The following is a 27,980-nucleotide window of genomic DNA, read 5'->3' as shown; positions in this document are numbered from 1 at the left end:
GGTGGATGAGGTCATGTTTTAAAGTTACGCAGCAAACGCGACCAAAATTCTGTTACCTTGAATAAAGATTCTCTGGGTTTGAACAGTGTTGGAACAAACTGTTCCAACACTGTTCAAACCAAACTGTCAACAAAGTCAACAAACTGTTCTAGTTGTAACATATTATATCTTTAAAGTTCTATTAGAGAGAAATCAACCGAGACATGAATCAAATCCATATGTAGAAATGCTTTTAAGACAAATAATGACATGTTTGTTTTATTTCCATCATGGACACAAAACATTATCCAATCAGTATCAAAGCATAATGCTTTAAATAGAAAACTTTTATGAATCTCCTTTGACTCCACTCCAGAAATACTCTGTGACCTGAAATCTAAAAGCCTTCTTGGTTTGGACAACTTGATATTTATTACCTCCTCCAAGTAGTTCAGGGTAGAAGCTCTTAAATGTTGGTGCAGATCCAGATCTCAGGACGGATCCGGGATCTTTCTTTCACTTTCTTTAACTTTGTAAAAGTTTGTATATTTTTTAACCCGTTCACCTTTTTCCCCTAATGACTAATTGTGGATCTTGATGAAAGTGCTGCCTCAGGAACACGTCCACTGATGATATTGTTCATGTGCTGGAGTTTTAGTTGCTGAGCTTTTACCAGCAGCAGCAGTGACACATCTTGAGTCTTTCATATATTTTGCTGGTGGAAAAAAAAAAAAAAAGATGTGAAATCCTTGAAAGGAAATTATGAAAACGACCAAGACGGGAGCATCAGGGTTTTTAACAAAAACACAGTTTGAAGATTCCAGCTGGTGCTGCCAGTACATACTGTGTTTTCAACATGAGAAGCTCCGGTGGGAATCAAACCCATAATTTTGGTAATTCCAGTGTCATATGCTCCTCGTTGACTTTGCACATTGTGTGGAAAAGAGAGAAAAACAGCTTGCTTTGCGTAATGACACTGAATCACTCTGTGTGCACAAAACGTGACATTATTTCACTCACAAACCACAGCCACCATTTTAGCTGCTGATTGAATTCCTCCATCATCATGTTGCAGCGTCGCATTACTTTGTTTCCCGAGAGTCTGTGTGCGTCTACAAACACTTGGCTGTAATGGACGATGACAAACGACTTCAGAATTCTGGGCTGGATTAAATGGATTTTATTACGTAAAACGAAGATCCAAGATTCAAGACTTTATTGCCATATTAACAAAATTTATTAAACCAGGAGCAAACACAAAAATATAACACACTCAAAATACATAAATAATCAAATCTTCACAAGAATTTGACTATAAATTAGAATAATGCAGAATATTCAGGTTACTGTGTGAGTTACTAGAGTATATATATATATATATTTTAAGTTTTTTCATTATGGACTATTGGATTATTTTTTCTTTATATAGTGACTTGTACAGTTGGTGTCTTATCTACACATTCTATACATTGAAGTTTCATTTATCTTAACATTTGTTGTATTTATTTCAACATTTCTTTTTAGGACGGTTCAGTTTTTATTTGTGTCTCATACTTTATGATGCACTTTGAGTGAGTGTATTTTTGTTGTTGTCTATGATTGGCTGAGCTCACCGAGACAAAGTGTAATAAACCTTGTTGATGACAAAGTATTGAATCTTGAATCTTTGAGTTAAAAACCTTCAGTTTGGTGTTTAATGTGGTGATGGTTCATAAAACCACAGGTTAAAACCTCGGTCTGACGATTCTCTACTGACCAAGGACTCTCACTGTTACCCTCCAGCTGCTGTTTGATTCTTTGTCTGATTTATTAACAAGCTCGGACAAGGAAGGAAGGACAATTAAAAGGTTCCCACGGTTACTCACGGACACATTTGTCTCTGCTCTCGTAGTAGCCGGGACAGCACTGGTACCTCTTGCGATAGTCCGTCTTCACCGCCTGCCTGTAGGCCGTCTTGTAGGTGATCCTGAAAGAATGACAGAGTCAAACAGGACGCCGTGACCCACCGCTGACAGGAACAGGAAGTCAACCCCCGACAGGAAATGAGTCACCCAGCTGGCAGTACCTGTGGCGCATGCATCGGTAGGAGGTCCGAGGGTCGGAACAGGGCTCGTCTGTCACCTGGTCGTAGGGATGCAAGTACGACTCTTTGACTGAGGTGGTGAAGCTGGAAAAGGAAACAACTTGAAGTTCAGGCTGTCAATGATTCACAGAATAAATAGAAAAGTTTTCCTGCTCCATTTCTGGTAACTTTTTACTTTTCAGCTAGGAGCATAATATTATCCTGACAAATGACCAAGACATTTTGAAGATGTTCATGGTCTCCAGAAGATGAACCCTACTTTGGTGATTTCCTGATTTTCTCTAGCAGGGGTACAACAGACTTTTTAACTTTTACATACACAAAAAACCTACACAACACACTAGAGGACAAATTGGAAAAGTAAAATATGTCTCCTTTGATTTTATTTTCTTTATACATTCTGCCTCAGATAAAACCTGTTTTTATTCTGTTATTTAGATGGAAGTTATAGATTAATGTAAATATCCTACATATCTGGTCAGATGTCAGCACCAGCAACATTGAATTTAAAGTTATTAGGCCCTGATAGATCTGATCACATCCAAGTAACAAACTATTTCTATCCTGAAAACTGAATTGACTCGTAAAACAATAAAAGTAGATGCAGAATCTAATGTTGAGTTTTCCGTCTTTACTGAGCAAGTTAATCTCTGAGCTGCAGAGAATCTTTCCATAAAGTGAATTTGATCATTTATGTGATGGGCCCTAACCCGACCACCTCTTGAATCCTGCTAAAACAAACTGTGACCCATAAAACAGGAGTTTAATTGGCGGCGTGTTTGTCGTAGATAAAGTGGCCTCACCTCTCCCACAGGCTGCACACATTCGGGTCCCTTGGGTTCAGGGAGCAGCTCAGACCGATCAGCACGCTAACGATCAGCAGGACGACGGAGCTCTGCATGGTCGGCATGGTCCTGGGAGGGGGAAATGAAAAACAGGCGTTTAAAGAGGGAGACAGTAACCGACACATGTCGTTAGAAAACTAAATGCATGAAAGGTTTTGTACATTTGTACAATACAATGTAGTCTGGTTGTGCAACAAGTTCATTGTTGTTTGTTTGTTAAGGAGATTATGTTTTAACTTTCTGGTCGTTTGTGAGATTTTTAAAATAGTTTGCATTGTTTTCTCTGCCAAGGGGGGTTATGTTTTCACCCCCATCTGCTTGTTAGTTGGTTTGTTTGTTTGTTTTTAGGCGAGATTCACCAAAAACTACTGGATGGATTTACATGGAACTTGATGGAAGGCTGCGTTATGGTTTGGGAAAGAGCTCATTAAATTTTGATGTGGATCCCGATGAGGCGGCAGATCCAGGAAACTTTTTTTTCCACTTTCATTAACATTGCGTTATCCAGCATTTTCACTATTCTCCCAGGAAATCATTAATGGGTCTTAATGGGTAAAACTATCTCGCACATTTAGAGGACTGATATCTGTGAGTGTGTGAGATTTGTTGCAGCTCGGTTGGATTTAATGGGACTTTTGGGCCTTAATGTTTGAGGTTAGCTCTGAGTGCCACTCTGCTTGTGAATTTAACAAAAAGACAAAAGCCCACTTCTTAAAGCTTTTGCTGTAGATCCATTTGATCAATATATATAAATAATGTGAAAAGGGAGCTCCTGTCATTTTTAGAATGAAACAAAACCTGTTAACAACGGGAAAAGGGTTAAAAAGACACATTTACCACTCAGTTCTTTAACAAAGTGGTTTTAAATCTGATTTCACAAATGGTAATTATTATTTCTTATTCGCAGCTTGATTGAATTTGAGGGACCATTTGCCCTAAAGGTGAAGTTTTCTCTAAGTGGGGGGGATTAAGCCTTTGTTGATGGTAAAAGGTTTGAAGCATGAAAAGACGAGAGAAAATTGGAAAACATGGAAATAAAGGTTCCGGGTCCGAACCAAACCTGCGGCCACTTGTCTCCTCCTCCTCCTGTAAATACTACCACTATACTTCTGTAAATGTTCACTGCCCCAGTGTACTATTTTCAAAGGCAAAAAATCCATATATAAGTATTATGCTTTTGTAGTTTTCTTTTTTACAACGGTACGACAGATCTGAGCTTCCCTGTCACTCAGCAGTAACTGTGCAGTTCTCTGCGAGGGGAACACACAGTGGAAAATGTTGCACACACACAGATGGAAGATGTAAAAAAAACTGTTCCTTCTCTCAACAGGAGATTTGCATTCCCTGTTTTTGTTTTTCATTTACTATAATTGACGTCTCACAGCGTGGCAGATGGAAGGATTCATTGAAAACTGGTTCTGGGCACCTATAAATTGCGGTTAAGATTGAGCCTCTGACTGTAAAAGAGTTCATTAAACACTCAGCAGAGGTGAGGCGAAGAGCCAGACGTGAAGCGTAACGCCGTCTGCTCCCCATTGAGCAGCACGCCGTCTGAGCAGCGGACATAAAAACACAGGCATCAGGAGAAAAACCTGAGAGGAAGAGGAGGAGGAGTGTCAGAGTCAAGAAACGTGAATCCCCACTTCGTCCTGACCCCGATCAATCAGTGCTGCCGTGAAGCCGCTCGTCCGCTGTCCCCGTCCACACTTGCCGCATCTGGATCTGATCAGGGCGTCGGGCTGAGAGAGCGTCTCGGCACGGGGACCCTGTGAGGCTCTCAGGGAGCAGGAGGAAGGCCATTTCTTCCCCTTTTAAAAATATCCCATGGAAATGAGCGGAGCAGTTCGGCAGGCCGGCAGCGTGAGTCTCCAGGTCAAAGGCTAAAAGCATCGTGGGAATGTAACGACATTTATCAGAGAACGGCGACGTCGTGTTGACGCAGGATCGGCGCAGCTTGTTCTCCACTGTTTTCTCAACAAGTCCCCTCTGACAGAGCTGCTTCTCATGTCCTCTACATGTCCCCTCGGGGGATCTCAGACACGCTGGGACGCTGACGGATCGAGTGACGGATCAAGATGATCTTCTTCGGTCAAACAAACAGAAGATGTCAGAATTAAAAAATGAGGTCCTTAGATCTTTACTCATTAAATTTCACAGAGTGGGCTTTTAGTATTGTTTACCCGCTGACATCGCATGGGAAGTTTATTTAGAGTTAAAGAAGGGACAAGAACTGGATGAGACTCTGCAGCCAAGCTAACAGGACACACTGTGGTGCTTGGAGCTTAATGCTTTTTTACATTTGAGCCATAAAAGATTCTCTCCAGAGTTATTACAAAATAATTACAAAACCCAGCAGCAAACCATCTAGTAGTTGTTGAGACGTCTCACTGGGACCTCCGACTTCGTTTAAAAACACTGGTTAGAGCTGCTTTATGTTTATACTCATATAACTTTAGTAAAGAATTAGGAAATGAGTCTTGTCAAATGCAAGTAAGATGAACTGAAAATAGAAGTTGGGATGTCTCAGTTGCATTATGTTCAAAATGTACCCTGCACTTTCTACCTTTTCCAGGATTACCAACCTTTTAGCTTTAAGGCCTTTTGGTTGTATGCTGCAGGAAATAGGGTCACATCTCCTCTGCTATTCTTTAAGTATTGCAAATTTGTCACAGTGAATTCCATTGCTACATCCACTTTGATATTTCCCTTGAAATATCCCTCTAAGACATTATCTGTGATGTCGGACTGACGTTCACCTTTTGACCTTTGTCTTATTCGTTCACACATGAGTCCAAGTGGACGTTGGTGCCAAATTTGAAGAAATTCCGTCAACGCGTTCCTGAGAGATTACGTTTCAGGAGAATCAGACGGACGGCCCTGACAACATGAAGCCTCAGGGCCACAGCTGTCGCCAGGGCAGAGGCTTAGGAATATTCTATGATTTGTAAATGTGTCCATGGCCGTTGGCTGTAGTTTCCTCTGCATCGCTCATCATCCTGTTTCTGGCTCGGAGGCTTTTGTGCCGTCGATAAACGGCGGAGAAACATACTTCTTCAGTATATTTGTATTTTAAGAACCTGGGACGATTTTGAGGAAAAAAGATTTGGGTTTTCTTGGCTTAAGAAAACATTATGAGATAGTCTCTTATGAGTTCAAATACCGTTTTCACCGAGCTGTAATCCCAAAAGTTAAGTTAGAGTAAAGTTTGGAGTGACTACTTTGGTAAGAACTTTGGTCGTAAGATAAACTCAGAACTAAATCTCCAAAAAAAAATGATGATTTTGAAGTTAGAGCCTGACTTCTGGTAGAAGAGTCCATTGTCTCATTTCTCTGTTAAACTACTTTCTAGCTCCGTCTCCTTCGTGGCATCTATTTGTGGTGGAAAACACATATTTCTCTCACAAATCTGCCTTTTAACTCCAGCAGTTCAGTTCCCGTCACTGCAACTTTACATACGTTTACAGAATGTGATGTTTCTGGCACTTTGGGGGGAAATATTTGACGTGTTTGTCGAAGCTGTCGACCACAAACACCTCCACGACCAATCAGAGGCTCGTTAAACAGATTTACGTGAGGTCTGTCCAGTCGCTGGTTGTCACTAACGGTGATTTGGCTCGATGACGATGACATAAATCAGCGCACAGATCCGTCTGCTTCTGATAGATGAGCCTCTTACTCCTCCACTATCCACTGTCGGGAGTTAATTCTCCCGCTGGCACAACTGCTAACGCCTAAGAAATCTGTGCCAAGGGTTTTTATGACAACAGGCATATGGCTTTTATCAGGAGGAGTCATCAACTTCACCAGCCACTTCATTGGGCTCGGGGTAAATATTTTTCATTACCCTCTTTTCATTTTAATTGCGTTTCATTAGAAGGTTCTTCAAACCGCACGAGAATTCTTAAATGCTGAGAAACGGAGCTTAATGAGCGCAGGAGGAATTGTTTTGGAGTCGAGCTCAGCTGCTGTTTGTATTGAGTGTGTGGGTCACCTACACTGAGGAGAGGGGGTAATATCTGGTTATTCCATCATCAGTAAACTGGACTTGGAGGAGCAGCTGGGAATTCTTGGTTGTTTGAGTTCCTGCAGCCTTAAAGAGGAATTTAAGATGTAATGAGATGCTTTGTTGTATCACCTTAAAAAAGTGTTTGGTTAATGTTTTTGTGCGCTTTATGTGTTGATTTCATTTGGATGCAGAATGTAACTGGGTCACATGATCAGAGTTTAGTGCAAACAAAAACCCACTGTGACGTGTGAGCAGCGTTTGGTAAATAAACAGCTTTAATCGGCGTCGTCTTTTATTTGTTTTGTATTGTGTATAATGCTCTTGACTTTAAACGGATAATGACTTAATTTGATTTGATTTCAGAGACCGGCTGGCGTTTGGTTTAAAACGTGCACGTCTCCATCTTGTAGTTTTCACCGTGTCGACCGAGGAAAGAGCTCAGACATCTGTTGTTTTCATCATTTCATTGGACCTGAGTATTTACTGCAGGTAAAATGTGGTTTAACATGAAACTCTACCTGAGCTGTTTGCTGATTGATTCCATCTCTTTCCTTTTTTTGCTCGACCTTCGTCTCTGTTACGTTCAGCTGTGAGCTATCAGTACTTCTGAGCGTCTTCCAGCAGCAGAAGCCTGATGCCTCTCAGCTTTTCCATTCACCTCCGAAGCGCTTAGGTAACAGCTAAGTGACGGTAACGTGAGCGCGCTCCCACCGTTCACATCCACCGGTCAAAGGGCCAAAGTCTGGACCGAGATCTGATAAAAACTAAAAAAACTAGAACAGTCAAAGTCGGTCCAACATATTTCTGGTTGTGCTTGTGATGAAAAAAACAGACAATCTCACCCAGAGCAGGGAAACTTTCATGTGGCTTTACAGACCAATAGAAAACAGGCAAAGAGCCACACACACACATGAGTGGCGCATCAACACACACATATAATGTCTGCACACACTCCAACACACACTGCACTACTTTCTTTCATGGACAAACACACACATCAAATGAGTCCCATACGCTGAAACCAGTTCAGAGCAAACCTATTTTTAGTATCTGAGGACATTTTGTTAATACCCTGGATTTCTCTTGACTCATACTGTCGAGGCCCACAAAGCATCGAACCACGCGTGCGCACTCCGCTCCGACTGACGAACGCTGTGAGCAGTTTAATAAGGGCCCCGCAACGCCCCCCCCCCTTCCAGAACCGCACAGCGAAAACAAATCCCGACTGAAAACAGATGCACTGGTTTTATATTAATCTCCCGAGACATCGGTATCCGTGTTGTTAACATATTCCATTTCAATCACGGGCCCTTCAGGACGACTGAGTGCTGACAACTACAAAATGATAATGATTTGATTTCATGCATTAGAGCCATTATCTCCAGGAGTTAAAGAGTCAGGACAGAGACTACACCCATGTGAGGGGGACATGTTCTCTCAGAGGAGCATCACAAGCAAGAAGAAACAACCTGATGAAGGAAGAGGTTGATATTTGTTTTCTTGAGTTAGATGCGAAGACGTAACTGTCCTCTCTGGACAGTGGTGATGTGGTTGAAGGCAGGAAACCACTTGTTTGTTTCACAAGAAAACAAAGTTCAGCTTCCTGCACATCTTGAGTTTAATGATTAAAACGATAAATCTTGCTTGTTTAACAAATAATGTGTAAAACAAGTTTCATATTGAGATGACAAACTCTTACGGAGAAAGCTAATAATCAAAATGCTGATGTATTCCTGATGATGTCACTTTCAGTAATTCAACAACAACTAGCTATACAATTATGAACACATGACAGCTACCACACAAGGCGTCCACAGAAACTGGGACTCGAACCTCCAACCCTGAGATTACTCACAAAATAAATACAAATGATGAAATATTGACTTGATATTGACTTTCAAAATAATAAATAATTATTGTCTTGTGCTGGTTTTAAACTAAAAACAGGTTCCAAGGGGGAAAAAAACAGGTTCACCAAGTCGGTTTGTTGGTTTGTTTCAGCTTATTGAGGCTTTGGTTGTAATAATCACGGAGCTGTTTTGACGAGAACATTTATAAAAAGATAAATGTCAAATTATTTTTAAATTGTGGTTTTCGTTTAATAAACAGAAATTGAACTTTAAAAAGATGATGAAAGATCTACTAATACATAACGTTCACATAATTTCATAATAAACTTTGTAACTGCCCTTAAGGACGTTTTGTTTGTTTCTTCAGCAGGAAACTACTGAACGAATTTCACAGAACTTGGGGGACGGATTTAATTTTGATGTGGATCTGGACAAGGGGGATATTTTGACATTTATTTTGACTTACATCTGTGAGTCTGTGTAACATGGTGCAGCTTGATTGAATTGAAGGGGACTGTGGGGCGTTGGCGGAGGTATGAGCCCGTTTTACTCTCATTCTGCTTTAAGCACATGGCTCCGATCAAACCGTTTGCTTCGCTGTTTCCTTTCAATCTAACCTCAGATTCCTGACTATTTATTTCTACGCAGTTTCGGAGCTAATTGAGGTAGAAAATATTAGTCACCCACCGGAAGGGGAAGTCATGGGGGAAAGAAAATAAAGCAGATGGAATAACATATTGGTAGAGAGAGAGAGAGAGAGAGAGAGAGAGAGAGAGAGAGAGAGAGAGAGAGAGACCTGCCAAATACCAGTTGGTTTTCATGTCAGGGTTCTCTGATGACAGAATTTTTTTAACATTTCCGTGCTTCTCTTGATGTTGCAGCCTCAAACATGTTCTTCAAAACTCATAACAGTATAAAAACATAAAATGCCTTTTATTCTATGAACTACTTGAAGGCTCCCACCAAGGTCACGGAGGCTCCCGCACAAAGTCAACGTGGTGAAACACTGTAGGTTTCAGCTCGAGAGCAATGACACGTGATCCCACAGGTGCGATGCATTCCTGAGTGTGAATCTGCAGCTGATTTATACCTTGTGTCATTCTGTCCCGGTAATAACTCCAATATTTATACCGTGTTCCCATCACAAAGGTTCACAATAGGGTCGCTCGTAAAACTAAATAGACAATGATGGATGTGAGGTTAAAGAGAAAATATTGTTTTCAATTGAGGTTTAAATAAAAAACAAAACTGCCGTTGAATAATATAAAATGACAAATGATCTAAAAAAAACATTACTGCATTAATTTGAAATACTGTAAATAAAAGGAAATGAAGAAACTTGGACGGTCGTAAAAATGAATAAAAGCATGAGATTGATTTTCAGGACTTTGCCGATGCAATTCAATCAAATTTTTTCGTAATCCCTTGAATAACTGATTAGTTTTAATTTGGTATCATAGTTATGATAGTCACTGCAATGGAATACAGTTTCAAAATAAGAGCTGCCTGCCCAACCCACCAGCACACAGCAGAATTATGCAAAGTGATTTACTCAACCGGTGGTTCCCACAGGGAGGGATAAGCAGTGGTTCAACTCTATTATAATTCCCATTAAAACAATGAGAGAGCAGAAATGAAGAATCATCGCTCTTGTATCAGGTCGGACTCCCTGGAGCTCTGCCCACCGAGGGTGAACTCTGGGAAAAGTCAAACCTCCTCAAATTGAGCTGCTGCAGACGAAATCTTAGCAAACAGGAGTCTGTGGCTTCATGCAGCTCTTTTAAAGGGGCCCTCAATGTTCAAATGAAAACCAGTGCACTCTGCGAAATGGTGAACATTAGAAACTGGCATAAGCTCCAGCAACAGATGAAGGAGGACAAAAATCAAGTCAAATGTTTCCTGGCAACAACGTGGTTAAACTGCACATGATTAAAGCGTCGCTCTGCAACATTACACGTAGAAAACCCTTCCACCGCCTTTAGGATATTTAAAGAATCTCTCCCTGACTGTGATCGTCACTGATATCAAACAAACACCTTCCACAGGAGACGACAGCCGACGCGTTTCTGTCACAAATTCACAGCTCGGCTCTTAGAATAACAAATCTATAAAACTGCTCGAGGGCAGAAACTGACAGAAAATGGAATAAATTAGCCCGAGACGTCCATGTGACGCACCGACCGCAGCCGCACTCCCCTCTCCCCCTCCCCTGCCCCTCCCCCCAACCCACCCCCGCGTTAAACCAGAGTTTCTGTAAACTGCGTATATAAAAACCCATAATCCTTTGCATGCGTGGTTCTCGTCTTGGCGGGTTTGGCCGTGAGACCACGGTAGGACTGGCACACGCTCTGTGCAGATGCTGCTGTGCCGTGCTTGTGTTTGGAAGGAGGCTGGGGAGGGGGTAGAGGGGGGGGTTGCAGAGACCCTTAACAACAGCCTGGTGAAACAATTACAGGCCACACCCAGAAATTTAATGTGAGAACGCACCATTATACTCAACAAACACACACACACACACACACACACACACACACACACACACACACACACACACACACACACACACACACACACACACACACACACACACACACACACACACACACACACACCCGCAGGTTTAAACGCCGTTCATTCATTTTGCCACATTATCAACATCGTCCTGTGGAGCATCAGGACGCCTTCATCGACATGATTCACTCCGTCAACAGTCCAGACATCACTTTCAGTAAAAGGTGGTAAAACGCTGCCACGAAGCTGAACCCCCGCACTGGAAAAAAACAAAAAGAGTGGAAAACTCCTGGCAGCTCCAGAGCAGTTGACGTTTCTCGGGGGAGTTGCGTGACAAAAGGATGATCTAGTGAGGGAGGGAGAGGAGGGGGAGGCACGGATCTTGGAAGTCTGAATTTCGCCGAGTGAGCTCCGCAGTGTTTGTTGTCTTGAAGATTCATGAAAGTGAGCTGAGGATTCTTCAACTTTTCACCTTTGGAGCTTGAAGAAACTCTTGCACACCTTCTGCACTTTGATAAATGTTTCTTTTGTCTCCTTTTCCAGACAACCATATTGTCTTACTGCCACATCCTCCCTCTGGAACTGTATCTTTGTTCGTTATTAGACATCAACTCTATGAACTCTACTATTTCGGACATTTTGCGTTCTCACATACAGCCCCTGGTAATTTCAGGAGATTATCCAGTTCAGTGTGTGTCTGAGAGCAGCTTTATACATGTGTCAGGAGATCTGACCCAATATTTTGCTCAGGTTTCCAGTAATAACATGATAATAAATAATTTGGATCGTCCTCAACACAAGACGTCTAAATACAGATGCACGTTGCCGACTGCCAATCTGTCCTGGGTCATTTTCAAGCTCTGCTAATTGGGAGAACTGCAATGAAAGAGAAGGAATGAAATCACCTCATGTCACCACTTTGTCATCTCGACAACAACATCAAGACAGTTTTTCTTTTGGCAACCTGAAGCTCTGCGGCCTGGGGTCTATTTTATTAAGCTGAGAAAAACAGGATACAGCACATGTCCCCCATTACATTAATTTAAACTTCCAGCGAGAACCAAACACTGGGAGTAGTGGGGATTAATCAGGTAGAAGATCTGAGATATGATCGGCTTATTGGTTATTGTCCCATCATAGAGAAACTCACCTTGAAGCACCCAGACAAAAACAACAATAAAATAAAGTCAATTCTGACAAACAGCTCCTACCATTCGAAACTTGGCTGCATTTCATTGGCTTTAAGATTCTAGTAAATTCCGTATCTTTGGGTTTTATACACGGCTTCACAAAGTAAACCAGCCATTTAATTACATCATGTTTTTAAATAGGTTTTGGTGTTTTATAAACGAATCAATCCAGCCAAAAGTCCTGAAAATAAATAGCAGAGTAATTGATAATCAATATAATCATTAGTTGCAGCCGTACATCATTAAAAAAAACAACTGTGTAAAGGCCATATTCTGGTCATTAATTTTACTTTGGGTTATTACTCAAAAAGGTTTATATGATGTAATGTTGAGATAACGCATCACTGTCCTCATATTGCTGCAGCTCCTCTTTTCAGCCGAGTGGATGCAAGATGTGATGACCACACCTTTTCCTGTTGTTTCAGTGAGATAGATGGCGATAGATAAACTGGTGTGTGTGTGTGTGTGTGTGTGTGTGTGTGTGTGTGTGTGTGTGCGTGTGTGAGACAAAGCCTGTTTGTGTTGGAGCTTGTCTTGACGAGTGAGGTCAGTGAGGCACTGGGGCTGATGTCACAGCCTCTGCGACACGGTGATGGAGAGCAGAGCCCGTGGATAACTGTGGCTGCGGTGATAAGGTTGCCGTGGCAGCGCTGTTGTTTTTCGGACCACATGAGGACGTGAACATGAGCTCAACGCGGAGCCGAGGCTGATTATCGAGTTGTTTTCTCTCTGTATCCAGAAATAACGGCAACAACACAGACAGAACTTGGAATTTAATATGTTTCTGTTTTGAAATACTAGAATTATCTATAGTAAATTTCTCTAACCCCTGTTTTTATTAAGAAGGGGGGTGATGGAGATGCTTTGGCTTCACTTTTAACGAGCCATGATGTCGTCCATCTTTTATATTCAGTCTGTTTAACCACCAACATTTGACATTTCATCATAAACCAGAAATGTTTTTCCACTCCTCAGTGTTTCCTTTACCCTGATTTGATTGTGGCGGCGCAATATCAACACTGACCACCACGCATTTCACACATGGATCCCTTTGACCAAATATTTAATGTGACACAACTTGCACAGGAAATAAAGTGTGTTAAACGTAATAAATAAAACAAATGCCCAAGCTGAACTCTTTGGGGACATTGATCAAATAAATAATCCTGTTTTTTCTTTGTTCATGAGCTGTTTACATTTTGCAGATGTGTGCGATCTAATGCGGTTCGCACTGAAATCCTCTCTTTTTCTTTTGTTGCGCCGGGGCTCTGTGCCAGCTGGAGTCCTTCGCTCGACTCGTGCGCTCGCGTACGCAGACCCACAGTGCAAACTGCCGCCTGCTCCTCCACACTCCAGACCGAAACCACAGGCAGGGTGACTGTGGCTTCGTTGGTCAGGGAAAGCCGAGGGGGCCGCGAAAACAAACGTAAACTGTGAGACACTAACATACACCGCGTCACCTCAGCGGAGCAGAATAAACACAAACACAGACTTACGCACCTTGGATTAAAAAACACGTCCGTCTGCTTTAACGACGTTTTTATTCAAACTTTAGTGAGTGAAATGGTGGAAAACCAAAATGGAGGCCCGGGCTGAGGTTTCAGAGCGACATGACCATGCAGCGCTGTAATTATATGTGCTGTAATGCTCTGTGGATCACACTGGTGCAGAGACACAAGGAGTCCTTGTAAAAAATAACACAGCCTCTCCACAAACTGTGACCAAAAAACATGGCTCTGCATTGTAAAGTCTCGCAGTAAGATCACAGGCGAAGAAACCTCTCCGTCCACAACATGAGACGCCTGCAGCTCGTAAGGAACATGACTGGAGTTTTAAAAAAATCTCAGCATGTCAGCACCAACAAATATCAAATACAGCTTCGTCTCCAAATAAAGTGGTTTTTCATCCTGTAATGTGGCCAGACCCGAATCCTGTGTGTCCTCAGATCTCAGAGGATGATTGAGACAACAGTCAGAACTAAGGTTTCTGTCCCACTGATCTTGTTTGGTCGAGACCTTCAGACTTTTTCAGTTTAGTCTGAGCCAAAGAAACAAGAGGGAAAGAAAAATTCAGTCCGACCAAAAGAAAGGTTTGGTTTGTTTGCACTGTGAAAACGCTTTCGGACAAATTTCGGGAAGTTGGGACTCAATTAAACAATAGAAGAAGAAAAAGAAAGTGGCTCACTTGGCGTCCATTCATTAATTTTCTCTGGACTACTTTTCTTTCTGTGCACATGATTGATGTCAGACGCCCCCGTCTACAAACCATAACTGTCACATATAGGGTAGACGCAGTAGGTGATAACGAGGACAGGACGCAGTGTGAAACCAGAACTAACTGGATCAAATGGAAACAATGGAACAAAGACCTGAACCTCGGAACCTGTCAGGTGTGAAAACTCCCGAAGAAAATAAGTCCCAAATTGTAATAAAGCAGATTTATTCTTTATGCACTAAACATGAAGTACGGTTGAGGCCACTGGGGATGTCAGAAGTGTTCCAATGTTCATAATGAACAAATTGGACCTTTCTGACCTGATGGTGGCGCTAGACGAAAAGGCTGATCAGACTTACTACAAATCACCGTGAGGGCGACATAAATGTGCAAATCGAATTTCCTGAACTATCTAAAATCTCACTCAATGGGGAATGAAACGCCAGTAGTCAGAAATAAAAAAACACACACAACCACACAATAAACAATTGTGGAGCTGATCAGAAGGTCTGTGGTTGAATCCTAGTCCGCATGCCGAAGTGTCCTTTGGCCAAATGCTGAACCCTAAGCTGCCTCTGGCTGCTGCTCCGACAGAGTTTGAATAATGTGTATCTATAGAAGGATGAATGGCTGAATGTGACTTGTAGTGTAAAGCGTTTGTTAAGACTAGAAAAGCACTATTTACATGGAGTCTTCCATTAATCAATGTGATCTGTCATCATGATTCTATAAGCTGGATCACATGTGAAGGTCTTTTATGAAATAAAATATCTGCAGTGTGACCAAAGATTCCTACAGGGCTACGTTTATTTTTATAAACAACATAACGGTAAAAAGAAAGTTAATCTCAGTATCACAAAGAAGAACATGACGTCAAATGTCTTGTTTAGTCGGAACAGTCCGAAAACATATTTAAATATTAAAAAACGAAAGACAAAGAACCGTCAATAATCTTTAATTTTCAACTTTTCTAACACATCTTAGCACGATTGATTTATTTTATTTATTCAGTGCACTAACCAAATATATATTTCTAAACCAAAAAGTTGGTAAAATTCAAAATAAATCGACTTTCTTTGACAGTTCACGTGTAAAAATGTGTGGAAACCCAGTTTCCGACAGAGCTGCAGCTGCACGGTGACATCTCCCTGACCCTGCTCTCCGTCCTCCAACGTTTAATCCCATATTTTGATCCTCATTCTTTTTACATGTCAGAGCGACATTCTCATGATCATTTTCCCACCATGCAAAAACTAATTTCTTTTAATCAAACCGTCTTTCTCTTCGCTTGATATCGCCCCTCAAAACAACAAATTATTTCTGGGCTGATCTTCCAGGGTCAGAAAGTTATGGGAAAACGCGGTTTTATCCGCTGTGACTTCAGCTGATCTTCCCGAGATAAAACTTAGCAGAGTGCCGACGCTTATTCATCCATATTCATTAAGACGCAGAGAATACACAGAACAGGCCACGGGGTCAAGAGGAGCTTAAGAGAAGAAGCGGCGGCTTCCAGTGAACTCTGAACAATCTGTTGATGCTCATGTTGCCTCGGAGAAGAATCGCTCCTTTGTTCAGAGGGAAAAGAGTCGGTAATTATATCAAACTATTGATTCAATGAAAGACGGTTTGTTGTCTTGGTTCAGTCTCTTCTCCTTTGATGTGGACTTGGCCAATGATGGACAATGTCTCGGCTGTTTGCTGCCAAATTAATAAAGTGTGTGTGGGGGGGGGTCACTGCAGGGATACTCGGCTCATTTTATCATAATTAGTATAAATAACATAACATCCCTCGTGTAGAAAAAACTCTGTTTGCAGTGAGGTCGTGTAAAGTTGATAAGCAGCGACAGTAACGTCCCAAACCCCCAAAATAACAACATGAACGGAACCTGGACCTGTGGTTTATCACTTCTTCATTATTATTGTCTTTATTTAATTATTACACAAAACTACAGAACCACATTTATTCGTAAAAGGATGTGACAAGAAACCATTAATATTTGGACAAAGGGACAGATCCACGAATTTGTTTTGACTTTTATTAACATCACAAGATTTACTAATTTCCTGGAGAATAATTCATGGATCTTGATTAAATGAGCCCGATTCAGAGAACTGATATCTACGTGATTTGCAGCAGCTTGATTGAATTTAATGGGACTGTCGGGCTTTGGTGGAGGTTTGAACTCTAGTGACTGATTTTCTTGAAACTTGGTGTGTGGGTCAAGGTTGAATGGCAGATTCAATTAATCGGACGGATCCAGGAATTTCTTTTTTAACTTTCTTTAACATTGTGAGATGAAGAAGGTTTTTTTTTTGTAATTTCTCAATTAATAATGCAGAGATCTTTATGGAAAAAAGACATGTAGAGTGCAAATAGCTATGAACAGGTGGAATGTGGTGCAAATCTGGCTTATGATCAAGATTCAATGAATTAAAATAATAATAATTATGAATATTATTACTGTATGGTAACAAATATTCCTTTCAGCTGTATCAGAGAATGGATATTTTACCAGTGTTGAATGTGAGCAGTTTGCAGAACATTTCTGTGTCTGAGCTAAATTCCATGAAATTCAATTTATCCAACTTACAAGTGTGGACTGGTGCAGCTGATCGCTCTGTGAGCTCCACTGAAACCATTAAAACACATCAATGAGCCACACTGGGTTACAACATAGGAGTTGTAGTTTATTTTTGTCGACACACACTGTCCCTGCAGGCGATACGACTCAATAGAGCATCAGTTATCAAACCACAACCAACAACAAGCTCACAGTTTACTACTGTTTGAGTAACAACACGGTGTCTCACTGTTTCCTGAAAGTATTTAGCTTTCCTTGATAGAGTAATTATAGGAGGCATATTTCACATTTTCAGATTTTCTTTCCTCTGGTGTGTTTTTTGTGAGGTTTAAAAGTTCTGCAAGGTTTAAAAGCCCAAAGTCTGTGGTTAAGGGAACTTTCTCCCCCACAGAAAACAGAGACAGGAGCTAAAACCAAGTGTTTGAGACAGAGGCTGAACAGAGGAGCTGCAGCGATGGACAGTTTGAGGAAAGTGATGTGTTTTCTGAACATTAGAGCATTTGAATGTATATACAATATATGTAAGCTGTTTTAAATATGTACATCTTCAGGGAGCAATGAAATTATGACCACAACAAGAAGTCAAAGTGTTAAAAGAAGAACTTACAAGTGGATTTCAGTCTTTTCAGCCAATCCATGACAGTTTAGTCACACTATAATTAAATATTCACGGTGCAAAGACTCATATATAAATAATAACCAGAGTGTCATCGTGTTCTTTGTGCACATCTGGATGTCCTTTACGAGTGGTGACATATGCAAAACCACTGGGAATCTCCTACAGTTTGTAATTTTTACAGTCCACTCCTCGCAGGCTGGTTGATCGCTGCCGTGCACTTCTCCGATCACTTGTTTGACTCGTACTTTCTTACGAGGGGAAACAGGCGATCAGACAGATGCCACTAAAGGGAAACGCTGAAACACTGCAGGCGGCCAAAAGTGCCAAGTCATCACAGAACTGTGTATCGAACATGGACATAAACACAGATGTGCGAACACAGACTTTGTCTGTTCCGCACACGTGCAGCTTTCTTCTCTTTCCATTATAACTTTTGTTTTGGCTGCTGAGCGTGCAGATTGCTTACTCTTGTGGTCGTGACCCTGATGGTCGGGGGGGGGGCTGTTGTCCAAACTCTGTCAGCGAGGTGTGAACTCAAACCCCATCTGCTTTCGGCAAAAAACAACTGTGAACACAGAAGCTGAATGAGCTACGGCGTCTACAGACTTAATTTAAACCTGCTCTTAACTAGAAGGCTCATTTTCTCCGAGAGAATTACGGTTTGTTGCTCTTTTCTGCATTAACCGAGCCCTGCTGTGTGAAAACGCACTGTTTGGTTGGTATGTTTGATAAAATATGAGCTGCCTGTGAGGTCTGTGGCAAACGACAGGATTATATGGACCCCAGTCTGCCTGCAGCGTCTGAACAATATCACAGGAAGCATCATCCTTCACTGTGACACGAGGGTGAAGGACGACATATATTTCATATTCATACTGCAGATAATGTTCCTGTGCAAGAGCTTTAATGTAAGTCTTTAAGTCGTGGCTGCATGAAGAACAGAGCAATTTACAGTAACTGAGTTTCACCGCACGGCATCTGGATTCGATTAAGACAACACTTCTAATGCGACTGGATGGCAGCTTTGTTTTTTTCTCCTCGCAGCTGCTATGACACAGAGCTGGAAACCATTTCAGCTGGAGTGGACTTTTTTTTTATTTTTTATGTCCTGTTGCTGTTGACGATGTTTTTCTGCCATTAGGATTAACCCAAAGTCCCGTTTCTTTCCCCGAGAAAAACAGTGCGACACCTGGGTGATTTAAGTGTTTCTGCGTGCAGGGTGCTACATGCAACTGGGAGACAGATGTGCATTTCAGTTAGTGCCCTGTGGTCAAATGTCTTCCAGTAACACAGGGGCCGAGATAACCAGGAAAGGTTTAGCAGAACGTAAACACAAGCAGCAGCAGCAGCAGCAGCAGCAGCAGCAGGACAGTATCACTGAGACAGATAGAACTCACTCCAACAGTTATCAGTTATTATCTCGATTGGCTCTTTTTTTCCAGGAAGTCCAGCCTGGGCCTGTAAATTCCTCAAAGTTAAACCACTCTGATTTACAGGCTTCCTCTGGCACATGGTGTCCTGCCTTTCTGGAGGACAAGGTGGAAACCTGCAACTTATTAACGTGATCATTTTCTTTTTTTTTACACATAGACGACCAAAAAGCTCCTTCTCTCTCCTCCTCTCCAGATGGGCCTCATCCTGCAGGCATATGGAAGTTAAAGCCTTATTTTCTTCGCTCAAAAAACTCCAGCCACGTGTGCTAGCCCGAAGGTGAACCCTCGGAGATGTTCCTTTACTTAGTCTGATTCCCAGCGCTTTTCCCAGCAGTGCCACTAGACCCGAGCGGTTTCAATCCCTGCAGGCGGTGCCATTAGTTCACTTTGTTGGACGTCCTTGTGGCCTGTAAAAGATGAAAGTCGGCTGGACAGAATGTGCCCTGGTTTTAACGCCAGGCATCGTTGTGTGTGTTGTGCAACGCGTTTTTGTTCTCCAGGGACTTTTTTGGTATGACACCTGCATGTCTGTCCAACACAACAGGAAGACGCCGGGGCAAAGAGGAGACGAGAGCCAGACACAAGACACCACACAGGACATCCTGGGCAGCACAGTGGGAGGGCAGACGCTGCCGGTGGTAGTGGGGAGGGAGGGAGGCGTCCAGCGGTCTGTCAGTGTGTCTGAATTTGATGTTCACAAGTCGAGGAAAACAAGTGCAGGGAAAACTGTTTTTGCACGCGGGCAAACAGAAGCAGCGGGAAACTCAGCAGATTGTCTACGAGCCGCAGAAGAGGATTTTCTGAGGCTTTTAAAAAAATGCTGCAAATTAGTTTCAGCTATTTACCAATTAATAAGCAAGTGTGCAGTTCTGCGGTTCACACGTCGCACAAGCAAAAGTTACCACAGAGTATCTCGTCAGCACTTTATTGACAGCGTCTTTCAAGATAACATGCCGGTCTCGTTACTGTTTAATTGACCACAACTCCCTGGTTCATTATCTCCTGTCTATAACTAACACTGTCATCTCTTTAGCTGCTGTTCTTTTGGGTTTTTTCTCCTATGGGGCACTTAAATGTTGCAGCGAAATCAATCCCTGTCGCCACTGTTCCTCAGATCCACGCTCTCCTCTCTGTCTTCAATCATCGCTGCAGAGCACCAGGGGAATGAAAACTGGGACAAACAATAGGAAGCTGATAGGAAACATCTTGCATGTACATCCAGGTCTACATCACCACGTTGGCTTCCTTTTGTCATGTAAACAGATGTGAGTTGGGAGTTAAAGAAAACAGGTTTGCAAAAGGAAAAAGACCTTGAACGCCGGCGTCGTACCTACACTGGCTCTTCTGCTCCCACAGTTTTCCATAAGCAAATCCCGTTTGGCTTCTATGTCCTACAAAGACGCCTTTTTCACCAGGCAGAGCTTGTGCTGTTTTGAGTAATGGCATCCCTGACAAATGGTGATAATCTGTCCTCTTGCCTTTTCCTGAGACTAGGTTTGTCTTTCAGAAGTGGCCTGGAAAAGACGGAAAACAAAGAGGAGGAGGGGGGAAGAAAAAGAAAATAAGTCCTCTCCATAAAAAGCAAGATGGAGGAACTGGGAGTCACAGCTCCACACAGCTGGTGGAGTGGGTCTGAGCTCGAGCTCAAGAAAAACATCAAGTGTTCTAGCAGTTCACGTCCGAGCGGTGCCAAGCATGACATAAAGGACGTTTGTTTTTCACATGCAAACCTATCGTCCTGCACGGTCAACTCCTTTTTCTTCTCATGGATGACATGAGCACAACAGATTACACTTTAAAAACAAACAACAACATTAACACAACTCCATCTTCATCACCCAGATGGAAACAAACAGCGAGACCCCCCACCCCCCCAACCCCCACCCCTGGGCCTTGAATCTGGTGCTGTATTTCTTCTACTTCTACATCTCGGGTTTCACTTGGTTCCAGTCATCCTGCAGAGACGCCACAGCGAGACAACAGCGAGAGCCCCAGAAGTCTTAATGAACAATGTCTCCTCGGCTGCTCCACCCACCCACCGCCCCCAAAACACCAACCACCAACATAAGCAACTTCAGGAAAGACCCTCACCACAGTACAAGTAGTCTGTGGTCAACTCCATCGAGCTGCCGCTGGCTCCTCCTCCCGTTGCAGCTCCAAACCCCCCGACCTCTGCTTTTTTAATGATTGGTTATTTGAGCCGAAGCCCAATGAAACTGTACATGTTCCACAGCCAGAGCCGAGCGACCCAAACCCCCCGAGCTGGAGGCCTGCAGTCCAATCTGCTCCAGATTATTTGCACGGCTGCAGAGCATATGGAGTTGAAAGGCTTATGTAAGCCCGTGGTAGGAATATTCAACGCGTGTCACCTTCCTTTGAATTCCATGTGCTCTTTGTCTTTTTCATGAAAACTATTTTTACATCAAAATAGAGGCTCGAGGAGTTAGTTTTTTTTTACATCTATTTGACTTTCAACACGTAATCCCTGTCTCTGATGCGTAGGAATGAGAGCGTGGGACGAACAAACAGAATTTACAGTGACATTAAGAAACATACTACAAATAAATACAAGTAAACTTTCCTGCTTTATGTTGGCTATTGACTTTTCAGTTCAATAGTGTTTTGTTTGTTGCTTGCTGCTATGTGTTTTATGTGTTTTAGTAGTTTTTCTTCTGTTTAGTGCTGTTCAGTTGCTGCTGTACAAATAATCAATGGACAACCTGATTGAAAATAGTTTCACCCACGTTGCTTGACAAAAAAAGTGAAATGTAGAATTAGCACAGCGATTCATATTTGACTCCAAAAGTCGCCATAGCAAAAAGAAAACAAACAAATGAGATGAAGAGTCCACAGCCACCAAGGAACGACACATCTCCATTATCCAGAAATGAAGCCAAAATATCCCCGATATAAACGCTGCCATCTTGAGCTGATGACGTTATTTGGAGCTATGGAGTTGGCACAGAGGCGATGCCGGCATTGAGGTCCCGTGGACACATGTGCTCGACCAATCAGGAGTCAGTCCCAGCTGCCAATCAGACATTTCACCCCGTTTTATAGCAAGTTATCGGAATAAAATGCAAATCCCTAACAATACTAACTGGCTGCATCACTAACTATTTGCAGATTTTAAATGAACACAGTAAACTCTATATGCTTTGAATACAAAGACGTCAGGCTGTGATCTGACTTCAATGAAACACAAATGGTGTGTGGCCATGCGTATAAACATGTCGAGAGAAGTTGTGGCTTTTCAGAAGACAACGTGCAGACACTCTGGGGACCATGCACGGTACAACAATACATTTCAAACTCCAGGCGCCGGGGGATCAAATGAACTCTAATGAATCTTACCTCAGTCACTTCTTCTGTTCTATTTCTACCTCATCTCTTTGGGACTCTGGTCGGTGTCATCTCCAACCAAAACATATCCGATTGCTCGCCCTCTCCCTCTCCCTCTCCTGGACAAACAGATGTTAAGTCAGCCAGATCTCCAGCTGTCAGGAGACGGTTTTGTTGCTCAGGCAGACGTAAAAAATGGGTCACCATTAAACCACTGATAGCTGAAACAGTCTGGAGGAGGCCAGACACATTTTCGAGGGGCGGATGGTATTTTTTTCCACTAATGAGGATCTCATATGAGGACACTGAAGAAAAACAAAGATGGTTCCACTTCAGAGAGGCAACGCTGTGCTACTTTACAGACAGAGTTCAGTTCATTAAAACTATATGTGCAAGGATAAAAAGTGGCAAAGGGCTTTTAGGAAAACTTGGAGGACAAAGTGAAGTCTGCAGTCAGGGAGACTTCCTGGGGATTTCTGGTTGCCAGAGCAGACGCGAGGTCAGATCCAGACCAGGTGGCTGAGATTTACTCTGATAGTTAATCATATCGTGTCTTCCTCACAGACACTGAGAGCGGTGCCAAGGTCTCCTTAATCAAAAGGCTTCCATTCACAAGTCGTGGATAATAAGTGCAAAAAAAGTGCAAAAAAGGCTGAATTCAAACAGGGATTTTACGGCTCTGCGGAGGGAAATAAATGAGCAGTTTGTTTCCAAAACAGTATGCTTCCATGTACAGCAGTTTATCATCTTATAGCGTTAAACTTACAGAGGAGCACGACCGTAAAAACGTCGGCCAAAGAGTGACTATGAGCACGCTCGTTAAGTGCAGCAGTTTGTCTTCAGCTCGGTGCTGCTGCTTGACGTATGATATGTCAAATCTCTGCAGATCTCTTCTGCAAATAATCCATCACTTTAGATGAAACGAGGCCACAATTAGTGCATGAAAGCATCTTCAGTGTATCGTATTTCTTTTTAAACTACGCATCAGAGACACTCCCCCTTTGAATGTGCACTAACCAGGCCCAGAGGAACGAACGACCCTCTGCAGAGAATAAAAAACACTCTCCATCTCAATCTGCTTCATCTGATTAACTTCATCTACAGGACATGAGCGTTGAGTCACGCCATCACTCACAGGATGTCACTCGGTCACATGAGGAGCAGCCACCTCGAGGCCACGTTTCACTGGCTTGAGTCACGGCTCCTCAGAGACCCCGGCACGCAGACCCGGAGCCGGAGCCAGAAGTTTTGGATGAAGTCTCAGGGACTTAATGAGAATCAAACGCAACAGAGGCCGAGGACGAGGAGAAGGAGGAGACAGAGCGCTGAGGAAACATTAGCAGACCCACTCACAGCAACTTCCTCTGCCATGAATCGATAGAGGAGACGTGCCAGAGCAGCTTCTCTGAGTCACACTCTCAGGATAGATAAGGTTTTCAAAGCAGAGACACTGATGAAGAACAGACAGGAAAAAGAACGGAAAGCGCGTAAAGTGGCAGCACAAGGTGGTCCGGCCACGTGATCACCTGAGAAAGTGGTTTGATTCCCTCAGTGCTGGATGACACTGACTGATCTGTTCACTTGTTGGTATGGTTTCATTGTTACTGTGTGTTTGCTACAGGTCCATTCACATAAAGCACATAAAGCATCAATGAAGAACTAAACACCAAACTGCTGTGATAAACACTCTTTCACAGGCATTGGTGAAATGTAACCACGTACATTTACTCAAGTGCTGTACTTATTTTGTAGGTTTTGTTTACTTGAGTATTTCTATCTTAAGCTACTTAATACTTTTATTTCCATTTATTTGACAGCTTAAGTAACAGCTAACAGTGCAAACCAAGATTTTAAATACTGGAACAACATGTTTTTGTCTAAAATAAATATAATGTGGTTAAATTTGTCTGTCTCTGTTTACACCTTATGGGTCAGTAAAACAATATTATCATACTCTGACATATATATTCTAACAGCATTAAATTGGCATTTCTACAAACTGAACATACTGAATAACTTCGTGCTGAGATATAAAAGCACTAAACTACTTCAAGGTAAATGTTTAGATTTTAGATTTTAGATCAATAGATGGATCTATTATGTAATTTTTACATATGCATTCATTTGATGCGTCAGTATTTTCTACTTAACACTTCAACAGTGCATCTTTTTTCTTTCCATATTCTGACTTGCAGTGAAGTTACGTATTTTTTTTTAAGATTGGTACTAATGCCAGAAACAGATAGAGCAAGAATTTGTGCATTTTGACTTTTTAAGTCCGGGTTAATTAAGTAACTGAGATGATGAAACTAACATTTGAATAGAAGACTTGACACAGTTAGTCTCTCTATAGTCCGCAGACAATGATCTAATGAGCTTTCACCATTTTAGGGACTGAGCTGCTCCGCTGTTATTTTCCATTATGTCCCAATCCCACACATCAGAATGTATCAGTCGAGTCTATATGAACTAAACACATGTTCCGTCGTAACTGTCACGAATAAAAACATCTTTCAAACTAATCACAAAACCTTCTGCTTGTTGTTTTCAAACAGCCAAGCAACAGTTTCACTCACCGGCCACCAGCGACTCCGGGATCCTTTCTGTCCCTCTAATATTTCACTTTGACCCCAACTTCCATGGACGAAGGTGAGAGGAAGAGAAAAGACAAGATTGTTTTCAAAAACTCCCGACACTCGAAGCGGTGGAAAACAATGAGAAGCGTGCGGAGAGAGAGAGAGAGAAAGAGAGAGAGAGACGAGTCGCATCCAACGGGGGAGGGTCCTGAAGTGGAGCCAAGGAAAGTGGAAAAAGTGTGACAGCAGGGACTGTGGAGGAGGGAGAGAGAGAGGAGGAGGAGGAGAAAGGGGGAGAGGAGGAGGAGGAGGAGAGGGATGAGGAAGAGGAGGGTGGAGGGAGGAGGGGAGGAAAAAGGAGGGATAGGGCAGAGAGGAGGTTTGGGGGAGATAGAGACTGAGGGTGTGGTTTTGTCTTGAGCAGTCCTGCAGAACTGTGTGTGTGTGTGTGTGTGTGTGTGTGTGTGTTACTCATTTCATCTCCATAAGATGACTGACAGACAGACAGACAGACAGATAGATAATTTTAAAGTTCAAAAATATTGATCAACATCTGTTTGTTGTTATTGTTTATTTTCCTGTTGTCAATGGAAACACAACCTTAAACTCATCTACGCTTGTTGAACTTGTCGTTTTAAATGTCAAGCCGCTGGTCACCTCCTCTGGTTTGGTCCCTTTGAACAGATTTTTAGATTCTGGCTGCAGCTTTTCACTTCCATTCGGACAAACTGACTCACAGCTGATTTTCAGTTCCTCCCTAAAAGTGATGGATGAGTTGAGGTCACAGTTCTGTGCAGGTCAGACTAGTTGTTCTTCACCAAACCCTGATAACGTTACGTCTATACACACCTGGATTTATGCTTGGAGGCCAAAGTGTCCACATACTTTTGTGTCAGTCTGTGTTTGCAGGGGGCGTCTGGCCGAACACTGTCATCCATGATGACCAGCCTGTGCGGGGGTGCTTCCCTCCCCTGCTGGGGACTGACACAGATAAACAATTCATGGACGGAGGCCTGGTGGCACAAACAGGATGGAAACCAAGAGCAGGGGGAAATGAAGCCAGTGGGTGATACTGGGACCAGCAGCAGAGTGGGGGGTGTCATCAGGTTAGTGTCAGTTTTATGGACGCAGTAGTTTTATGACCAGGCACGAGGAAACAAATGAGAAGAGGAAGGTGTTTTGTCCATTTTGCATTAGGAGAATTAAGTTGAGATGTAGAGAATAAACTTGACTTTTCAAGAATTAAGTGAGTCCTTGAAAAAAAGAAGGAGCTCCATAGAAGTTAGGCCAAAATGTTGGAATCGCCCCCTGGTGGCTGGCTGCAGTATAGTTCATAAATCCTGCCTCCTCCATGTTTGCAGATGGGACATGCACCAAACTAAAAAGTCAAAATACACGCTAAATGATATCTTCTCAAAGATGGTGTCATTTTAGGTACTTTTCATCACGCTGATGATTGTTTTCTTCGACGCTACCACAGCTCCTTCCCCCGATAGCTACTATGCAGACTCTGGCCCTGGCAAAGATCGCACAGTGGGAGGAAGAAGAGACATGTCGTCCATCTTTATATACTTTCAATATACAGCTCAGAAAGAGAAACCACACAAACTTGGAAAGAACACTGGCAGCTCACAGCTGTCAAAAACATTTGAACTTTATTCACAAAATGCAAAAAATGAATCTTCCTCAGATTTAGTTTGACTTTATTCTTGACATTTTGACTGTATTCTGGAAACGAAAAAGGAAAAACAATACTCCTCCTCTCGCTTTTTCTCTTATTCCTGATCCTGATACTCTTCCGTAACGTTTACTCCTAAATTAATGTCCAAAGAGGTTTTGAAAGAGAACAATCCTGACTAACTATTATTAAAAAGTGTAACGTTGGGTTGAGAAATTAAATGTCAGGCAAACAGATTAACAAATCAAAACGAATCATTGTTTTAAAGAGATTTTGGGAGAAACTGCTGTCGGACTAAAAGGTTGAAAACTTGAATCGTCTTTGAGGGTGAAACATTTAAAGGACAGAGGTGATATCACATCTGTTTCTGCATCTGTATCGTCATTGTTTGGAAAGAATAAAGCTTAAATCTGTTTTCAGCAAAGTACGAGAATAACTCAAGTTTTCGACCGAGAACCTCATGAAGGCAGATCCTGAATAATAACAAAACCTTCTTTGAATTATGAATCTGACATGTTGTGATCAGCCATTAGAGCAGCTTTGGTTCTTCATGCAGATCTAAAACATTTTTCTATAATTCACAGGAATTATTGCATGTTGCTCATAACATTTCTTTCAGAAACACATTTTTATTGGTTTTAATATTAGCGCCTGAGATGCTTTTTGAGACAAGAACGTATAGATTTAATTTGTCTGCATGGTGTGAGATCACTGCCCCCTTCTGGCGTACTTGTGTTTTGTCTTATAAGAGCCCAAAGCTGCAGTAGGGCCCAACATGTTTCTGCCCTGTGGCCCAATGGGAGCTCAATGTCTGTACTGGTCAGTTTCATATGGATCCGTTTTTAACTTTCTAAATAGAAAATAAATTAAACCAAAAAAACACTTATTTTCAGATTTTACATCAGTCTGAGTAGTCCAGCTGTTGGCCTGTATTATTAAACTGAACAATACCAAATCAGATGGTTCCATATATAATCACAACTTTATCAACAGACCCAACTACTTCATTAGGTAACAAAGGAAAAATAAATAAACACACAAAATATTACATACATTACATTAATAAAGAAAT

General features: G+C 42.1%; 1 protein-coding gene across 3 annotated transcripts in view; it reads right to left on the bottom strand.

Annotated features, from left to right (window-relative positions):
• The window catches only part of pear1 (platelet endothelial aggregation receptor 1), a 46,674-nt gene extending 21,223 nt beyond the window's left edge, over positions 1–25,451 (bottom strand). For 2 of the 3 annotated variants that reach the window (XM_035164436.2, XM_035164438.2), the window contains exons 1-4: positions 25,231–25,451; positions 2,866–2,976; positions 2,045–2,146; positions 1,845–1,945 (exon numbers count right to left, since the gene is read on the bottom strand). In XM_035164436.2, coding sequence (XP_035020327.2) covers positions 1,845–1,945; positions 2,045–2,146; positions 2,866–2,972 — 310 coding nt within the window. In that variant the 5' untranslated portion in view covers positions 2,973–2,976; positions 25,231–25,451. Of the gene's footprint in view, positions 1–1,844; positions 1,946–2,044; positions 2,147–2,865; positions 2,977–22,666; positions 23,242–25,230 lie in introns of those variants that run through there. The other variant, XM_035164437.2, reaches the window with a different exon arrangement.
• Positions 25,452–27,980: the final 2,529 nt, after the last annotated feature.

The sequence above is a fragment of the Hippoglossus stenolepis genome, chromosome 8 (assembly GCF_022539355.2).
Source record: "Hippoglossus stenolepis isolate QCI-W04-F060 chromosome 8, HSTE1.2, whole genome shotgun sequence".
NCBI classification, from domain to species: Eukaryota; Metazoa; Chordata; class Actinopteri; order Pleuronectiformes; family Pleuronectidae; genus Hippoglossus; species Hippoglossus stenolepis.
Note: the sequence above shows the minus strand (reverse complement) of the source record. Positions and strands in the feature narration are given on the sequence as shown.